The 14,597-nt window shown below is 37.2% G+C and overlaps 1 protein-coding gene across 4 annotated transcripts in view; it reads right to left on the bottom strand.

The window, feature by feature from the left end:
* Nucleotides 1–171: 171 nt before the first annotated feature.
* Nucleotides 172–14,597, bottom strand: part of ttc39a (tetratricopeptide repeat domain 39A) — a 37,744-nt gene continuing 23,318 nt past the window's right edge. For all 4 annotated transcript variants that reach the window (XM_055167463.2, XM_055167464.2, XM_055167466.2 and 1 more), the window contains 15 exons: nt 12,196–12,239; nt 11,779–11,846; nt 11,571–11,635; nt 10,174–10,273; nt 9,569–9,634; nt 8,315–8,423; nt 8,112–8,179; nt 6,579–6,638; nt 6,324–6,485; nt 5,975–6,066; nt 5,672–5,792; nt 5,279–5,390; nt 3,167–3,281; nt 2,808–2,924; nt 172–2,664 (listed from right to left, as the gene is read on the bottom strand). In XM_055167463.2, coding sequence (XP_055023438.1) covers nt 2,547–2,664; nt 2,808–2,924; nt 3,167–3,281; nt 5,279–5,390; nt 5,672–5,792; nt 5,975–6,066; nt 6,324–6,485; nt 6,579–6,638; nt 8,112–8,179; nt 8,315–8,423; nt 9,569–9,634; nt 10,174–10,273; nt 11,571–11,635; nt 11,779–11,846; nt 12,196–12,239 — 1,417 coding nt within the window. In that variant the 3' untranslated portion in view covers nt 172–2,546. The remainder of the gene's footprint in view (nt 2,665–2,807; nt 2,925–3,166; nt 3,282–5,278; nt 5,391–5,671; nt 5,793–5,974; nt 6,067–6,323; nt 6,486–6,578; nt 6,639–8,111; nt 8,180–8,314; nt 8,424–9,568; nt 9,635–10,173; nt 10,274–11,570; nt 11,636–11,778; nt 11,847–12,195; nt 12,240–14,597) is intronic.

Below are 14,597 nucleotides of genomic sequence, written 5' to 3'. Positions count from 1 at the left end.
AAAATAGATTTTGTGCACAAACATAGGCTTATATTTTAATATTAAATAATGTGTAACAATTTAAAATAAATAGGTGAGATATTTGTGTATGGATTAGTCACGGTCATGTCATTTACACCACACAAGGAGGCAAGTCTCCTTAATCCAAATAGAGAAAAGCAATGTCTGGAATGATATTATATAATTTAATTTTTACATTAGAAAATGTAAGTCCAGTATTTACAGGATTGTCTATTTGTACAGTAGCCATGCACCACATACAGGATTTGCTGACCTCTATAGCCCAAAGTCTGTAAAATCAATCAGTAAGAATGTTCAATGAGATAAATGTGCCAGTCAAAACCCAGCTGAAGTCATTTTTTTTATGATTTACAGTTTTCTACATAAAATCATCCTATATAATGTACAGAACATTCAGTGAAAATGACTACGGTCCTGTCAAAAGATTAAAGGGGACATTTCACAAGACTTTTTTAAGATGTCAAATAAATCTTTGGTGTCCCCAGAGCACGTATGTTAAGTTCTAGCTCAAAATACCATATAGATAATTTATTATACCATGTTAAAATTGCCACTTTGTAGGTGTGAGCAAAAATGTAAGGGGCGGTATTTTCCCTTTCTGACATCACAAGGGGAGCCAAATTTCAATGACCTATGTTTTCACACGCTTGCAGAGAATGGTTTACCAAAACTAAGTTACTGGGTTGTTCTTTTACACATTTTCTAAGTTGATAGAAGCACTGGGGACCCAATTATAGCACTTAAACATGGAAAACGTCAGATTTTCATGATATGTCCCCTTTAAAGAGCACCTTTTATGCAAAATCCACTTTTACAAGGTGTTCGGACATAAATCACTCAACCACCCTATAATGAAAAAATTCCACCCTCATCTTCTTTTTTAAACCAAAGCAGTCTTATAAGACATGCTGTTATGATTCTCTTGTTAATGTGATGTCACACTGATAAAGCCCCGCCCACGGCCACTAACCTACAGTCCTGCATTACCATAGTTTTTCCCTCAGCGAGTTACACAATGTTTTAACTGAAAGTGCTCACTGTCTGTTTTGGTAAGGGAGTGAGAAGCAGTAGCTCATTTGCATTTAAAGGTACACACAGGGGCCAATGGGCATTTTGGACATGCTATTATAAATTATCTGTGGGATATTTTGAGCTGAAACACATTTTGGGAATGCATGAGACATACATTACATCTTGTAAAAATGGGGATAAAAGGTGCCCTTTGAAGTGGAATCAAACTTTGATGCTCCTAATATCCTAACTAGATAATGAGACTTTAGCCTAGATTTCACAGGTAGGGTTACAAATAAAAAAATATTTTCATATTCATCATTCATTTTCACACATTTCTTCTTTGCCATTCATGAGTGTCTATGTAATTTTTGACTGGTCATGTCATTCAATAGTTCATTGCTAAGACATTTATAATCCAGTACATGGTTTTATGATTGTTTTTGCTTGATGAAAATATGACTTCAGTTGAAGTGGATCTGATAAATACATTGCAGTGGAAAAATCCTTCAATGCAATCTGGGATAAATACATTTAAAACACAATTAAAACAAAAAATACACTGCAATTGAGAACAAAATTGCCACTGTTAATTCCACACTACGGTGAAGAGCTCCATAAAGTAGCATTCATACACTGAACAAAATCTATTCCTCTGTCCTGAACCAGCTTAAAGTTTCTCTCCTTTAATAATGTAAGGCTGTAGTGGTTATCAATGCATCCCTCATGTTGGTTAAAACTGGCACACCAGCCTGCCCTGCATGTATCCAAAGACTTGTTTGTTTGAGCTCGAGTACGATTTGGACCAAGTCCACATGAAGGAGACCGCCTTTCTAAAAGACACATTCAACTGCCCACTTAAACCTGGACAGTTTTAGAAGCCAATGTAACAGTGAATAAATACTAAATAAAGAAATAGCTAAATAAATCCCCCAAATTTCCAGTGTACATTGTATTCTTTTCTTGCTAAAAGCGATTATGTACACAAAGACATGTGACTCATCCTCTGCATAAGATTCGACAAGGCTACTGTATATACTATAACCAAATATTTATCCATGCTTTGAAAATTTGCATTTATCATTTTACCTCTGGAGCATAGTTCTTATAAGCTATCTAACCTCCAAAGATTGCAAAGTTGTGTGTTCAAAACCAAATAAAAAATGCATTATGATTGGCCAAAAGGCACAGCTATGTCTGGGCTCCTTATGTCACATGGTGGCCAAAGGTTGTGGAGAGCATTACCAATATAAGATCTAAAGGTAGCCTAAATATCTCCAATGGTCTTTGGAGCTGGCACAATTTCTTTAGCTATTATTATTATTCCTGTACTATGTGTACTACTATTAATAAAAACAATAATGGTACATTTACTAATTTTAATAGCGTCATTTCTGTGCCCTAACTGTTCATGCGCCTGTAGTTGTATGTCCTGTATGATTCATATGTTTATTTCTGCAGTTTTAGGCTTCCTTTATTCCTCTCGGCTGCTATGACCCCATTGGTGACCCCTGTTAAGGACTGGAGGCTGAGCACTGGTCTCCGTTCACAGCCGTCCCTCGCGCCTTCTGTAATGCTGCCTGAATCCGGAAGTGTGTCCGTGATTCCATTGAGTAGTTCTTGTAATTTTGCCTAGTAGCATGTCAAAGAAATTATGGTTATTAGTGTTAAAGACTAACAAGGGAACGACTGAATATAAATTTGATCTTTATGTAGCAGTATAAATGTTTTAAAATACACAGAGGAAAAACGAGAGCACTTTTTACTGAACTCACTTGGCTGACTCCAGATGTGTTATGGCCTCTTCTATTCTGCCGTCCTCCAAGCACAGTAAACCATGTTCCAGAAGAGCATTTGGCACCAGGTAGTGATCATATTTTATCTGACTTTCACTAAACAGGCATACGGAGAGAGATTGATTAGATTGTTGTTAAAACTTAAAATCACATTTAGAATTCCACAAACACATAATGTTACCGGTCAGACTCATTTAAATGCACATCACTGTATGTTTTGTACAAGTTTGTTAGGGCCAAAACTAGGAAATAGTCTGTGTCTCACTTTAGACCTCATAAAAAAGTTCTGCAACACTACACTTTATATGATCACTAAGAATACTAAGATTCAGACTGACTTGCAAAGGACCAGAGTGAAGTAATGTTCGGCTTCCTGCTTTTGGCCCAAGTGTTTAAGACAGAGTCCTTTCAGCAGACTGACAACACACAGGTCATCCGTGGTGAACTGAGTTCCTGTGGAAAACACAGAGAGATATTGCTGTAAAAATATAGAAAATAAGCTAATAGTGAGAGATAACCTGTGTCCCAATTTGAAGGCTGGATCCTGTAACGGTTGTGTCCTTCGAAGGATGCAGCCTCCGAAGTCCACGAAGCAAACTGAAATGAAAAGGCTGCATCCTTTGAAGACCGAGTCCTTTGAAGTACGAGACCTTCGGAGACTGCATCCTTGGAAGATGGAGTCCTTTGAAAGACGCAGCCTTAAGGGCGATTTATAGTTTTAACAGCGCGTCAGATCTACGCGGACCGCAAGCGTTGTGATTGGTCCACCACAACCCCTCACGTCAGGTAAAAAAACTGCGTCATAGGTATTTTCATTTGTGACGGTGAAAACAAAGATGAGCCAAGTTGAGGAGAGATTTAACTCAAACTGCATCAAAAGTCGTTGTTTATTTACTTCTATCACTGTTGATCTTCTCAAATTATACACAACAAGTTGCTGTTTCTTCTTCGTTTGTGGGTTAACTTGCTAAGCTTCTTCTTCTTTGACGTTCGCGCTGCTACTGTGGTTACACGTGTGGTTACTGCCTACCAGCGGTCTGCGCGTGTGTTTGCACGTCGACGCGGACGACGACGCAAAAGTATAAATGAAAACCGATGCGGATCCTACGCCGTCGCGGCTATGCCGTAAGACCTACGCACAACTATAACGAGCCCTTTGGAAGGCAAAGACTCGGCCTTTGAAGGATGCAGCCTCAAATGTCCACAAAGCAGCTGCATCCTTCGAAGACCAAGTCCTTTGAAGGACGAGACCATCGAAGACTGCATCATTCGACGACCAGGCCTTTGAAGGATGCAGTCCTCGGAGACTGCATCGTTCGAAGACAAGTTCTTTGAAGGACGCAGCCGTCGAAGGCAAAGACACGGTTTTTGAAGGATACAGCTTCAAAAGTCCATAAAGCAAACAGAAATGAAAAGACTGCATCCTTCGAAGACTGAGTCCTTGGAAGGACGAGACCTTAGAAGACTGCATCCTTTGAAGACCAAGTCCTTTGAAGGACGCAGCCTTCGAAGGCAAAGACTCGGTTTTTGAAGGATACAGCCTCAAAAGTCCACAAAGCAGCTGCATACTTCAAAGTCCAAGTCCTTTGAAGGACGAGACATTCAGAGACCAGGCCTTTGAAGTGTGCAGCCCTCAGAGACTGCATCTCTCAAAGACGAGTCCTTTAAAGGCGCAGCCTTCGAGGCCTCACAAGTCCACGTAGCAAACTGAAATGAGAAGGCTTTTTTCGAAGGATGCAGCCTTAAAAGTCCATGAAACAGCTGCATACTTCAAAGACCAAGTCCTTTGAAGGATGAGACCTTTGGAGACTGCATCATTCGACGACCAGGCCTTTGAAGGACGCAGCCCTCGGAAACTGCATCCTTCGAAGATGAATCCTTTGAAGGACGCAGCCTTCGAAGCCTCCCAAGTCCACGTAGCAAACTGAAATGAGAAGGCTGCATCCTTCGAAGACTGAGTCCTTGGAAGGACGAGACCTTAGAAGACTGCATCCTTTGAAGACCAAGTCCTTTGAAGGACACAGCCTTCGAAGGCAAAGACTCGGTTTTTGAAGGATACAGCCTCAAAAGTCCACAAAGCAGCTGCATACTTCAAAGTCCAAGTCCTTTGAAGGACGAGACATTCAGAGGACGCAGTTTTCGAAGCCTCCCAAGTCCACGTAGCAAACTGAAATGAGAAGGCTGCATCCCTCGAAGACCGAGTCCTGAACGGCGAGAACTTCGGAGGTTGCATCCTTCCAAAACCAAGTCCTTTGAAGGACACAGCCTTTGGAGACTGCATCCTTCAAAGAGAGAATTCTTCAAGGCATGCAGCCTCCAAAGTCCACCAAGCAAACCGAAATGAGAATGCTGCATCTTTCGAACTTCGGATCCTCACTTTCGAAAGAAGTGACCTTCAAAATATCCAGCCTTAGAATTGGGACACAGCTATAATCTCTGCAAGACCTTACTTGGACTTTGCTCAATCTTCTGCTGGGCCTCATTCAGGGTTTTCAGCATGCCTTCAGTCAAGTCCTTGTGCTTCCCGATCACAGTGTAGCCATTCCAAATATACATCATTTCCTGTTGAGTTAACATATCGGCATGATAAGTGAAAATCTGTAAATGCATCATCAAGATGTTTCCCTTTTCAAGATTCAAGAGTCAAGACGGTCACATTTCTTGACCTTTTTACTGTATAAAGCCATTCAAAAAAATGCATACTGTATGTAACTAGACCAAGCATGGACACAAATGCAAAAACACATCACGTTTTCTCCGGATGCATGTTTTTGGCCATAATACAACTCTATAAAATGTAGGTAGGTTACTGCAAAGTTGTTTCATTCAGTCTAGGTACTGACCAATGGCGGTGCAGGGAGAGGAATGTGATTTTCTGTATTATAGCGTCGAGCTTTTCTGATGGCAAACTTCTCTGTGGGCAATGACTTTCCAGCTATTTTCTGCTTCAGACCAGGAACTTGTCTAAAGAGTATGAAACAGACCACAATAAATTGGTATTAATTGATTTTTTTGCACCCTCAGATTCCAGATTATCTAAAATAGTTGTATGTATCTCAGTTGTATGTAAAAATCATACATCAATGAAAAACTTGTTTAGTCAGCTTTCAGATACATCCTTTATAAAGCGCTTCTTTTGCCATTACCTAAACAATTCCACCTCATTCTCTGGGAACGGCCGGCATTCCTCACGACTCAGCATGCTGAGGTAAGCACCTTTCATATATGCATACATGGCCTGCAGGAAAAAGTGTGTGAAAGAAACAGATGGGATTAAAACTGCATAGCAAACACAAATACCCCAGCAGGAGATTAACTGTCTGCATCCTTTATTCATTTTAAACCAGCACAACCTTTAAACTCAGAACCAAATCCTCAATTCCACATTTTAACACATGTAGCCAGTGCAAAGGTGACCATTAAAATATGTCAATTTTGTTTCACCCAAATGAATCAAGTAACCTTCACCAATAAACCGTGTGTTAAGGGTTTCACCTTGGACCAGGTGTTTTCCTTGCTGAGCAGGTCTGCATAGATGTAGGCCATCTTCCATTCCCTCTTATATGTAAAACACCACATCAGTTCCCAGTAGCACATGTGATGAAACTGTTCCCAGTGCTGCTGAGCCTCACAGCACTCCTCGAAACGCTTGATAGCCTGCAAGACACAAACATGCACACATAAGCACATGCGTGCCACTAGTAAAATCCATATCTTTTAATGCATTAGATAAGACTAGCAATCACTTACAGCATCTATATTTCCTTTGATTTCCTCTATTCGGCCAGCGAAAAACAGGAAGATGGATCCCTGAAGGGCACAGAGTAGTTTTCAGTGTCTATTTAACTATTGTAAATCATGTTGTTTGTGACCATGTCTGTAAAATCCAGGCTAACGTCTCATAATTTATTTATAATATTAGGAGCATCAAAGTTTGATTTCATTCACTGATTTGATCACTTTTGACCTTACGCGATTATGCAATCGCATGATTCAATGCATAATCAGCAAAAGTAAGCACATTTTCTCAAATACGCCGCACTTTCGCCGCATAAATAGCAAATTTCCGTACGCAAAATATGCAAAAAGTCACATATATCTTAGCAGAACGTTGAAAAATGTTGCATTTATCATCATTCCTAATTTTTGCTACTTACAATGATTGTTTACTTTTGTTGTTGTGGAAAATGTAATAAATAAATCATAAATAAAAAATAAAAAAAATGTTGCATTTACTTCACACAAGCGCAGCCATGACCCCTGTTGCTATGGGAACGTTATGAAGTGACGTAATTACGCAACGTGAACATCATTAAAAATATGCAAATCCCAACTGCAGTTTTTATAAATTTCCGCAAGTTTTGCAAGTTCCAGAATTTCTTCGCATAAAATTGCATAAATATCCCACATATTCCATCGCATTTTTTAAGAAAACTTGCCGCAAGATTAGTGCTGCCTCACGATTAGTCGCAACTAATCCTTTGCAGAATAAAAGTTTTTGTTTACATAATATATGTGTGGGTACTGTTTAAAAAAAATATGTATATATAAATGCATAATTTTAAGGAAAAATATGAGAAAAATATGTATTTAATAAATATTTATATTTATATATAATATAAATTACATGTAAATATAAACATGTATATACACATGCAAATGTTTCTTAATTATATACATGCGTGTGTGTGTGTGTGTGTGTGTGTGTGTGTGTGTGTGTGTGTGTGTGTGTGTGTGTGTGTGTGTGTGCGTGCGTGTGTGTGCGTGTGTGTGTAAATTTATAAATAATTATTATACACAGTACACACACATATATTATGTAAACAAAAACTTTTATTCTGCAAACGATTAGTCGCGACTAATAATGAGGCAGCACTACGCAAGATCAAGGATTTTTGCCTGCGACAATCACAAAAAAAAATTCTGGAAGGAATGTTAAGATATCAATGTTATATTTTATGTAAAAACAGTAAATAAAAAAGACTTTAGCTGGGCTTTCACATGTAGGGTCACATTTATAACATCATTAAAGGCGGGGTGCATGATCTCTGAAATCCAATGTTGACATTTGAAATGATAGAATCTGGACCTTCTATTGATAGACCCGCCCCACACATTCGCAACTCACGCCCCTTACTGCTGATTGGCTACAAGTGTGTTTTGGTAGTTGACCCAACTCACTTTTCCAAAGTGTTTTTCAAAAGTCACGCACCCCGCCTTTAAACAGATCATGTGTCAAAATGAGTATTTGTAAATACTGCAGATTCCTCCTGTTTTGGTTACCTTTGGATACTTTTTCAGATAAGGTGCCAACAGTTTTTCAGCATCTTCCACATCTCCCTCTCCAGTGCCTAAAAAACACAAGTCGACACAGAACATCGCAATGTCACACAATGTTGCTGTAAAATTTTATTTTATGTCTTGTTATTTGTTTTAAAAGCAGAATAGTTTTAATGACATCATCCTGGTTAAAAAATCTTTCTTACCCAATATGAAGCTCATGAAGGTGTGGTAGCAAAGTAACATCAAGGTACATATTAAAGACCTAAGCGTGTGCTCAGCTGAGCCCTCCTGAAGCTGCTCTAGGCCGAACTCCTATAACACGCACAACAAGTGGTTTGAAGGATAACCATATCAAAAATACCGAGATGGTCCTCACTGCGGAACACAACATCCAGGGGGCGGGGTTGGATCTAGATCCAACTCCTCCCACTTTATATACTTTGTTTCGCCAAATGAAACAGTATATTTGCGTTGTTGCAGCCCGCAATTAGTTGCAAACTGTGGTCGCCAACGTTTGCTCTTATCAATTTAAGTGTATGTTTGATTAATAATATTGTTGAGAAAGATTTATAATTTAGAAAGTATCACAGTTAGGTATAAGGAGAGATACGGACACGTTCCCGACAGTTTGATATCACTGAAGATATTTATTTGTACATTATCCCACTTATAACACAGCTATTCCTATACGAGTAAATATAAAAACAAATTTATTTGATATCCTTTAATAGCAAATAAAAAAAGTAAACCATCTACGAGGGAAACCTGTTTCCTAATGGCTGTAAGCAAAGACGCGGTAAAACAAGTTCAAAGTCCATACAAGATAAACATTCAATTTATTAATTTCTAAATAACATGCCATAGCCTATATATTTTAATAATTATGCATATTTATACTGTATCCATTAATAGGTCTTAAACTGCATGTGGTAAGATTACTCATAGTAGGCTTACCCGAAATGTTTTACTCCAAAAGATTATAGCAAAAAACTTACATTTCACCCTAAAGGCACTACTTTTATTGTAGTCATAAGTAAAGTTAGTTTTTATGTCAAAATAATAACTTAATTTAGGTACGACTTAATGCGGAAATGGTAACGCAGCAACACGTGTATGACGTGTCTTGTGGTAAAACTGCCGACCAATGGGATCTCTGGATCGGGATCCAGCTCCGCCTCAGGATCTGGATCCAACCCCGCCCCCTGGATGTCGCGTTCTGCAGTGAGGCGCTACTGAAAATACCCGAGACAGACAAAACACACACTGAAAACAGATCGGGCTGTCATTCACACATATTTGCGCTTGCTACTGTAGACCCGACACAATTTTAAAGCACCAGCATGCACCTAGATACACTTTACTGCTAGAAAAAATAAGCAAGGTAAGATTCAATTTCGTCTGCACACGCCAAAGGGAGCAGAGGCGAAGCTTTAAGCTCGGCACTACACAATACTCACTTTGTTACCAGAGATGCCCACAAATTCCAACAACTTCAGAGTCCTTGTTGGCAACAGCGACAACATCTAGGAGAAACAGGTGAGGGGTTGAGAAAACAGCCCTGTACTCAGTGAACTCAGTGCAAGGATTCATAAAAGTTCACTTTAAAGGTGCAGTGTGTAATTTTTAGAAGGATCTCTTGACAGAAATGCAAAATAATATACAAAACTAAATGATCAGGGGTGTATAAAGACCTTTAAAAATGAACCGTTATGTGTTTATTACCTTCAAATGAGACGTTTTTATCTACATACACAGAGGGTCCCCTTACATGGAAGCCGCCATTTTGTGCAGCCATGTTTCTACAGAAGCCCTTAACAGACCAACTTTTTAATAAGTTGTCTCCAACGATGACATGTTTGTCCAGTGGGGGCTACCGTAGCTTCTCTATGTGTTTCAAAAGCGAGAGGTGAGCAGTGGACTGAGCCATTGGTTGCAATTCACAACCTCACCACTAGATGCTGCTAAAATGTACACACTGCACGTTTAAGGAGGTTGTTAAACTTTAATTCAATTTACATCTAAAAGAGAAGACACAAGTCAACATATAACATAACACACTTACCAGATTAAATGCCCCGACCCCAAGCTTAACGCCTCCTTCAAAATGATTGTGATTGTCACCATTTACATAACTTGAGGACTTGAGGACTGTATGTAGCTCCCTTACAATAAAGACACACACAAATAAACATCATTCATTACTTATGCAAATAGATACGCTTAAGCGTGCAACTTAGCACAAATTTGTACACAAACTTTTTATTTTTTATTGATGTGTTCCTGTATAGCTCATTGCTAGAGCATTGTGTTAGCACCACAAAAGGCCAAGGTTCGAACACAGGGTTCTGCCAGATGCATAAAAGTACATCTTTAAATTGTAGTTGTTATCTTATAAAACTATGTACCTATTCTGAATCTTAATGTGATTCTTGCGAAATAAGACTTTTTCCACATTTCAGAGGAACATTTTCATTACCGCAACGTGTCCATGACGGGATTTGGGGTTCTTTGACATTGAAATTTTTATATTAAAAAAATAAAAAGCTTCAGTGCATGTTATACTATAAACATTTTGGTATTTGGTGATCATTGGTAAATGTAGAGACAATAATAAGGATTATAAATGTGTCCAATTTTCAATCATTGTTTAAGCCCTCAAGGAACTAATATTTTCAAAAATAAAAAAATGTTGAAAGGAACAAAATTTACTGTGACACTCAAGATGGTTACCAGGTAAGCAGTTCTTATTTTTCTATCCAGATAAAAGTTAAAATTTTGTTTGTCATAGTACCTAGACCACTTTTTAGTTCTCATTACCGAAACATGAGTTTGTAACTGCATATATTTAATGTACTATCATGTTGCGTTAATGATAATTTTTGATAGTGATAATCTAAAAAATGTAAATAATTCTATAGGAAATATTTTTTAAATCCTCTAAAAATAATGGTTATAGTAAGATCAGACCTTAATCTTATATGTGCAAAAATAGGGCTTCAAGGGCTTTTAAAAAATTCTGATGCTGGACACCTTCTAAATCTGGATTTCGTGAGAATTACCTTATGTGTAATTTTTGACTTAAATAACCCATTAAGGTAAATTGTAGCGAATGCAGCACTTTTTGGGGTTTCTGACAAAATATTATTTACAGTACAGAGACATCTTTTAGCACCTTTAGATATGAAGCAACTTACTATTGAAATTAACCTAAACAAGCGGTTTTGAGAGATGATTACTATAGTAATATTATTTATGAGGTCATATTTATGAATTACAAATATTCATGCAATTCTTTTGTAATGTGTTTGTTTTCCTTAATACTTTTTGTTAATGTTTTGCATTAGGGAATTTTCTTTGTAATACATAGAACAACATTTAGGTGCAACAGATTTAAGTCTCCCGTAATTCACATCAAATAACTAACTCAAATGTGAACGATAGACAATGATCAGGTCTTACTTGTATATTTGATAACTGTTTCTCACTTTTATTCCTCCCTTAATGAAGCCGATCATATTTTCATCCTGCAAAAGCAGATGCGCATGAACATAAATCTCAGAAAAACTACTTCATTTACTTATCAGTAATAATTTTAACTCACTTAAACAAACAACAACAGAGCAAAGCAGATAACATTAGCAACAGAGTGAAAGGCATATGGACATACCTGCAGGAAAGTGAGTGCTGCCCTCTGGAGGAGGCATTCGGCATAACACACTTCAGCATGGAGCTCCACTGAAAACATAACAATATTACAATCATAACAGTACCAAGACAAAGAAACCATTGCAAAGCTATAGCTGACCACTATATCTACAAACATGACTAGAAAGTGTGCAGATACATTTGTCTTAAATCTAAACGATATTGTTCATGTTTTGCCTCAATGCTATATCACTTTACAAAACAGCTACTTTGTTTTATATTTTGTATTATATACATGCAAACATTTCATGCATGTTTATGTTTGGCCTGAATGTGCAAATTTATTCTGGGGCCGATAATAACAATCTCAAAATATTTCTTTTTAATCAATACATACTTATTTTCAATATATAATTTGGTGAGATATTTAGACACCCACCTTCTGTTATGTTTTTGCTGTTTAAAGAAGACTTTTTACGGTACCTGTAATGACAAACACAGTCTTTTCAGTCCTGTATTAAAACAACACAATGGCCTTTCAGTATAACACCAACTGTTGGCCCAGTTGGCAGTGGCTGGCGACTGCTAAAGTTTTTGCTAAATTCTCTGTTAGAATCTGAGTGTGTCGCAGTACAGCAGATGAACTTAAAAATAAAAAAATGCTTGATTAATTGTATCTCTAAAGAAAAATCTAAAACAGTGGTGTCCAAACTTGGTGTCCTGCAGAGTTTAGCTGAAACTTCCCTCAACATTACGGTTAGAGCAAAACTCTGCAGAGACACCGGACATCCAGAAGCAGGATTGGACACCAATGACCTAAAACATCCGAGATGCGGCTGTTTGCTTTCTGCATGATATAAAACCTCGAAGGGGCAAACATAATTTATTCTGGGTTAGTCTGGCTTTTACACAAATAAAAGACATGCTGGGGGTCAGACCTGTAGGTGACATAAACACCGCAAAGCTTTGAGTTTCTTGAAGGGGTGTTCATAAGACTGACATGATGCCTTCATAATCATGACATGACACATGTCATGAACATGAAGGAGATTTTATGCACATTTATGAAAACAAGTGTCATTTGCTCAATTATGGCATTTTTCGTTCAAAGATGACATTGTTTAAAATATCTTTGTTATGACAACTTGACATAAACCAGTACATCGTAACTTAACATAAATCTGTCATAAACATGACAGAAAAATAATGATCAAACTTAAGAAACTACCTAGTGCCTAGTATGGGTTAACATTATTAAACTGTCTATATGTAATACTATGTCAAATAATTTTAAATACCTTTACAAAAAGCAACAAACACATCAAAATATTTCACTTGTATGTGCTCAATATATAAAAAACTGACAATTAACTGAACTGACATTTTTTGACACAGAAGAAAAAACTAACAAAACATTTCATTCATTTAATGTAATTAAGTGTATTTCAAGCAAAGGACCCAACGCTGCATGGCTCAACCCATTATTGTACTGTTTTCATTTAATTTTAGGTGAATCGGTCTCCAAATGCAATGAAATATAATTTTATTAATTTCAATTATTATTATTATTGAATGATTGATTTTATTTCTTAAACACCTGGAGGAAACTTTAAAAAACACATTATGAACTGAAGAATATTCATGACGTTGTTATAAAACTATTAGACAGAGTATTAACACTTAATGACATTTTAATGACAAATTATATTTGTACCACTTTAGTTGAGGTCAAGAAAAATATTTATGACGTTTTTGTAAAACTATTTGACAGAATATTAACACTTAATGACATTTTAATGACGAATTCAATTTGTATCACTGGTAAAAAGAGGTCAGGTATGTTGTCTTGGTAATGTCAAGTTGTCATTACAAGTTATGATGTATTGGTTAATGTCAAGTTGTCATAACAAAGACATCTCAAACAATGTCATCTTTGTATTAAAAATGACATAATTGAATGAATGATACTTAATGACAGCTGTCATAAACATGCATAAAATCTCCTTCATGTTCATAGCACGCGTCATGTCAGTCTTATGAACACCCCTCAAAGTAAAGTGTTACCGTTCATATTAGTACCTCAGAAGTATATATTGACACCAAATGTGCACATATATGTACCTAAATGGTACATATTAGGACTTTTTCGAAGGAACCATGAATTGACATTTTTTTCTAACAGTGTAAATCCACACTCCACTGTCTCCCAATCTGGGGTACATGCACACCAAACAGTATTAAAGCAGATTCCCAGGGGCTACTTGGAAAGATTAGTCTTTTCCTTAAGTCGTAACTTCTTATTAAAACATCAGCTTCTATAGTATTTATGTATTTATGTTCTACCACACAAGTTGTGCAAATGACTTTTATTAAACTTTTATTACTTTTTTTAAATATCCCATCTGCCTCTAATTTATAAAAATTAGCAATTTTGTCTTGTTTATAATTGGCCCTGAGTGGTTCAAATGTATGAAAGACATGCAACATACATTGACTTAGCTCCATAGCACAGATCTGCGTATCCATTACAAGTCTATTTGTACAAATTGAGGTCATGCTGCTTTAAAAAGGTTTACAAGTGAATGTTTTGTTACAAAACCGGTTAACCTCCCTGTACTTGGTTGCTATTATCACAGACAAAATTTGACGTATGGTGGTTAAAGAGCTTATGTGTGTGCTTGTTAGTGGAATCAGCTGGCAGTCACATTTCATTGCTATAAGGCTTGGAATGACAATGAGTTACAAAGGGTGTGTGTGTGTGCATCCAGCAGATTTTTACACCCCCCCAAAACAGTGTGACGCTGGCTTCTGAAATTCCTCTGCCATCTGGTATGCAGTGAT

This window comes from Misgurnus anguillicaudatus, chromosome 5 (assembly GCF_027580225.2).
Source record: "Misgurnus anguillicaudatus chromosome 5, ASM2758022v2, whole genome shotgun sequence".
Taxonomy (NCBI): domain Eukaryota; kingdom Metazoa; phylum Chordata; class Actinopteri; order Cypriniformes; family Cobitidae; genus Misgurnus; species Misgurnus anguillicaudatus.
The sequence above is the reverse complement of the archived record's forward strand: the minus strand, read 5'-3'. Positions and strand labels throughout refer to the sequence as shown.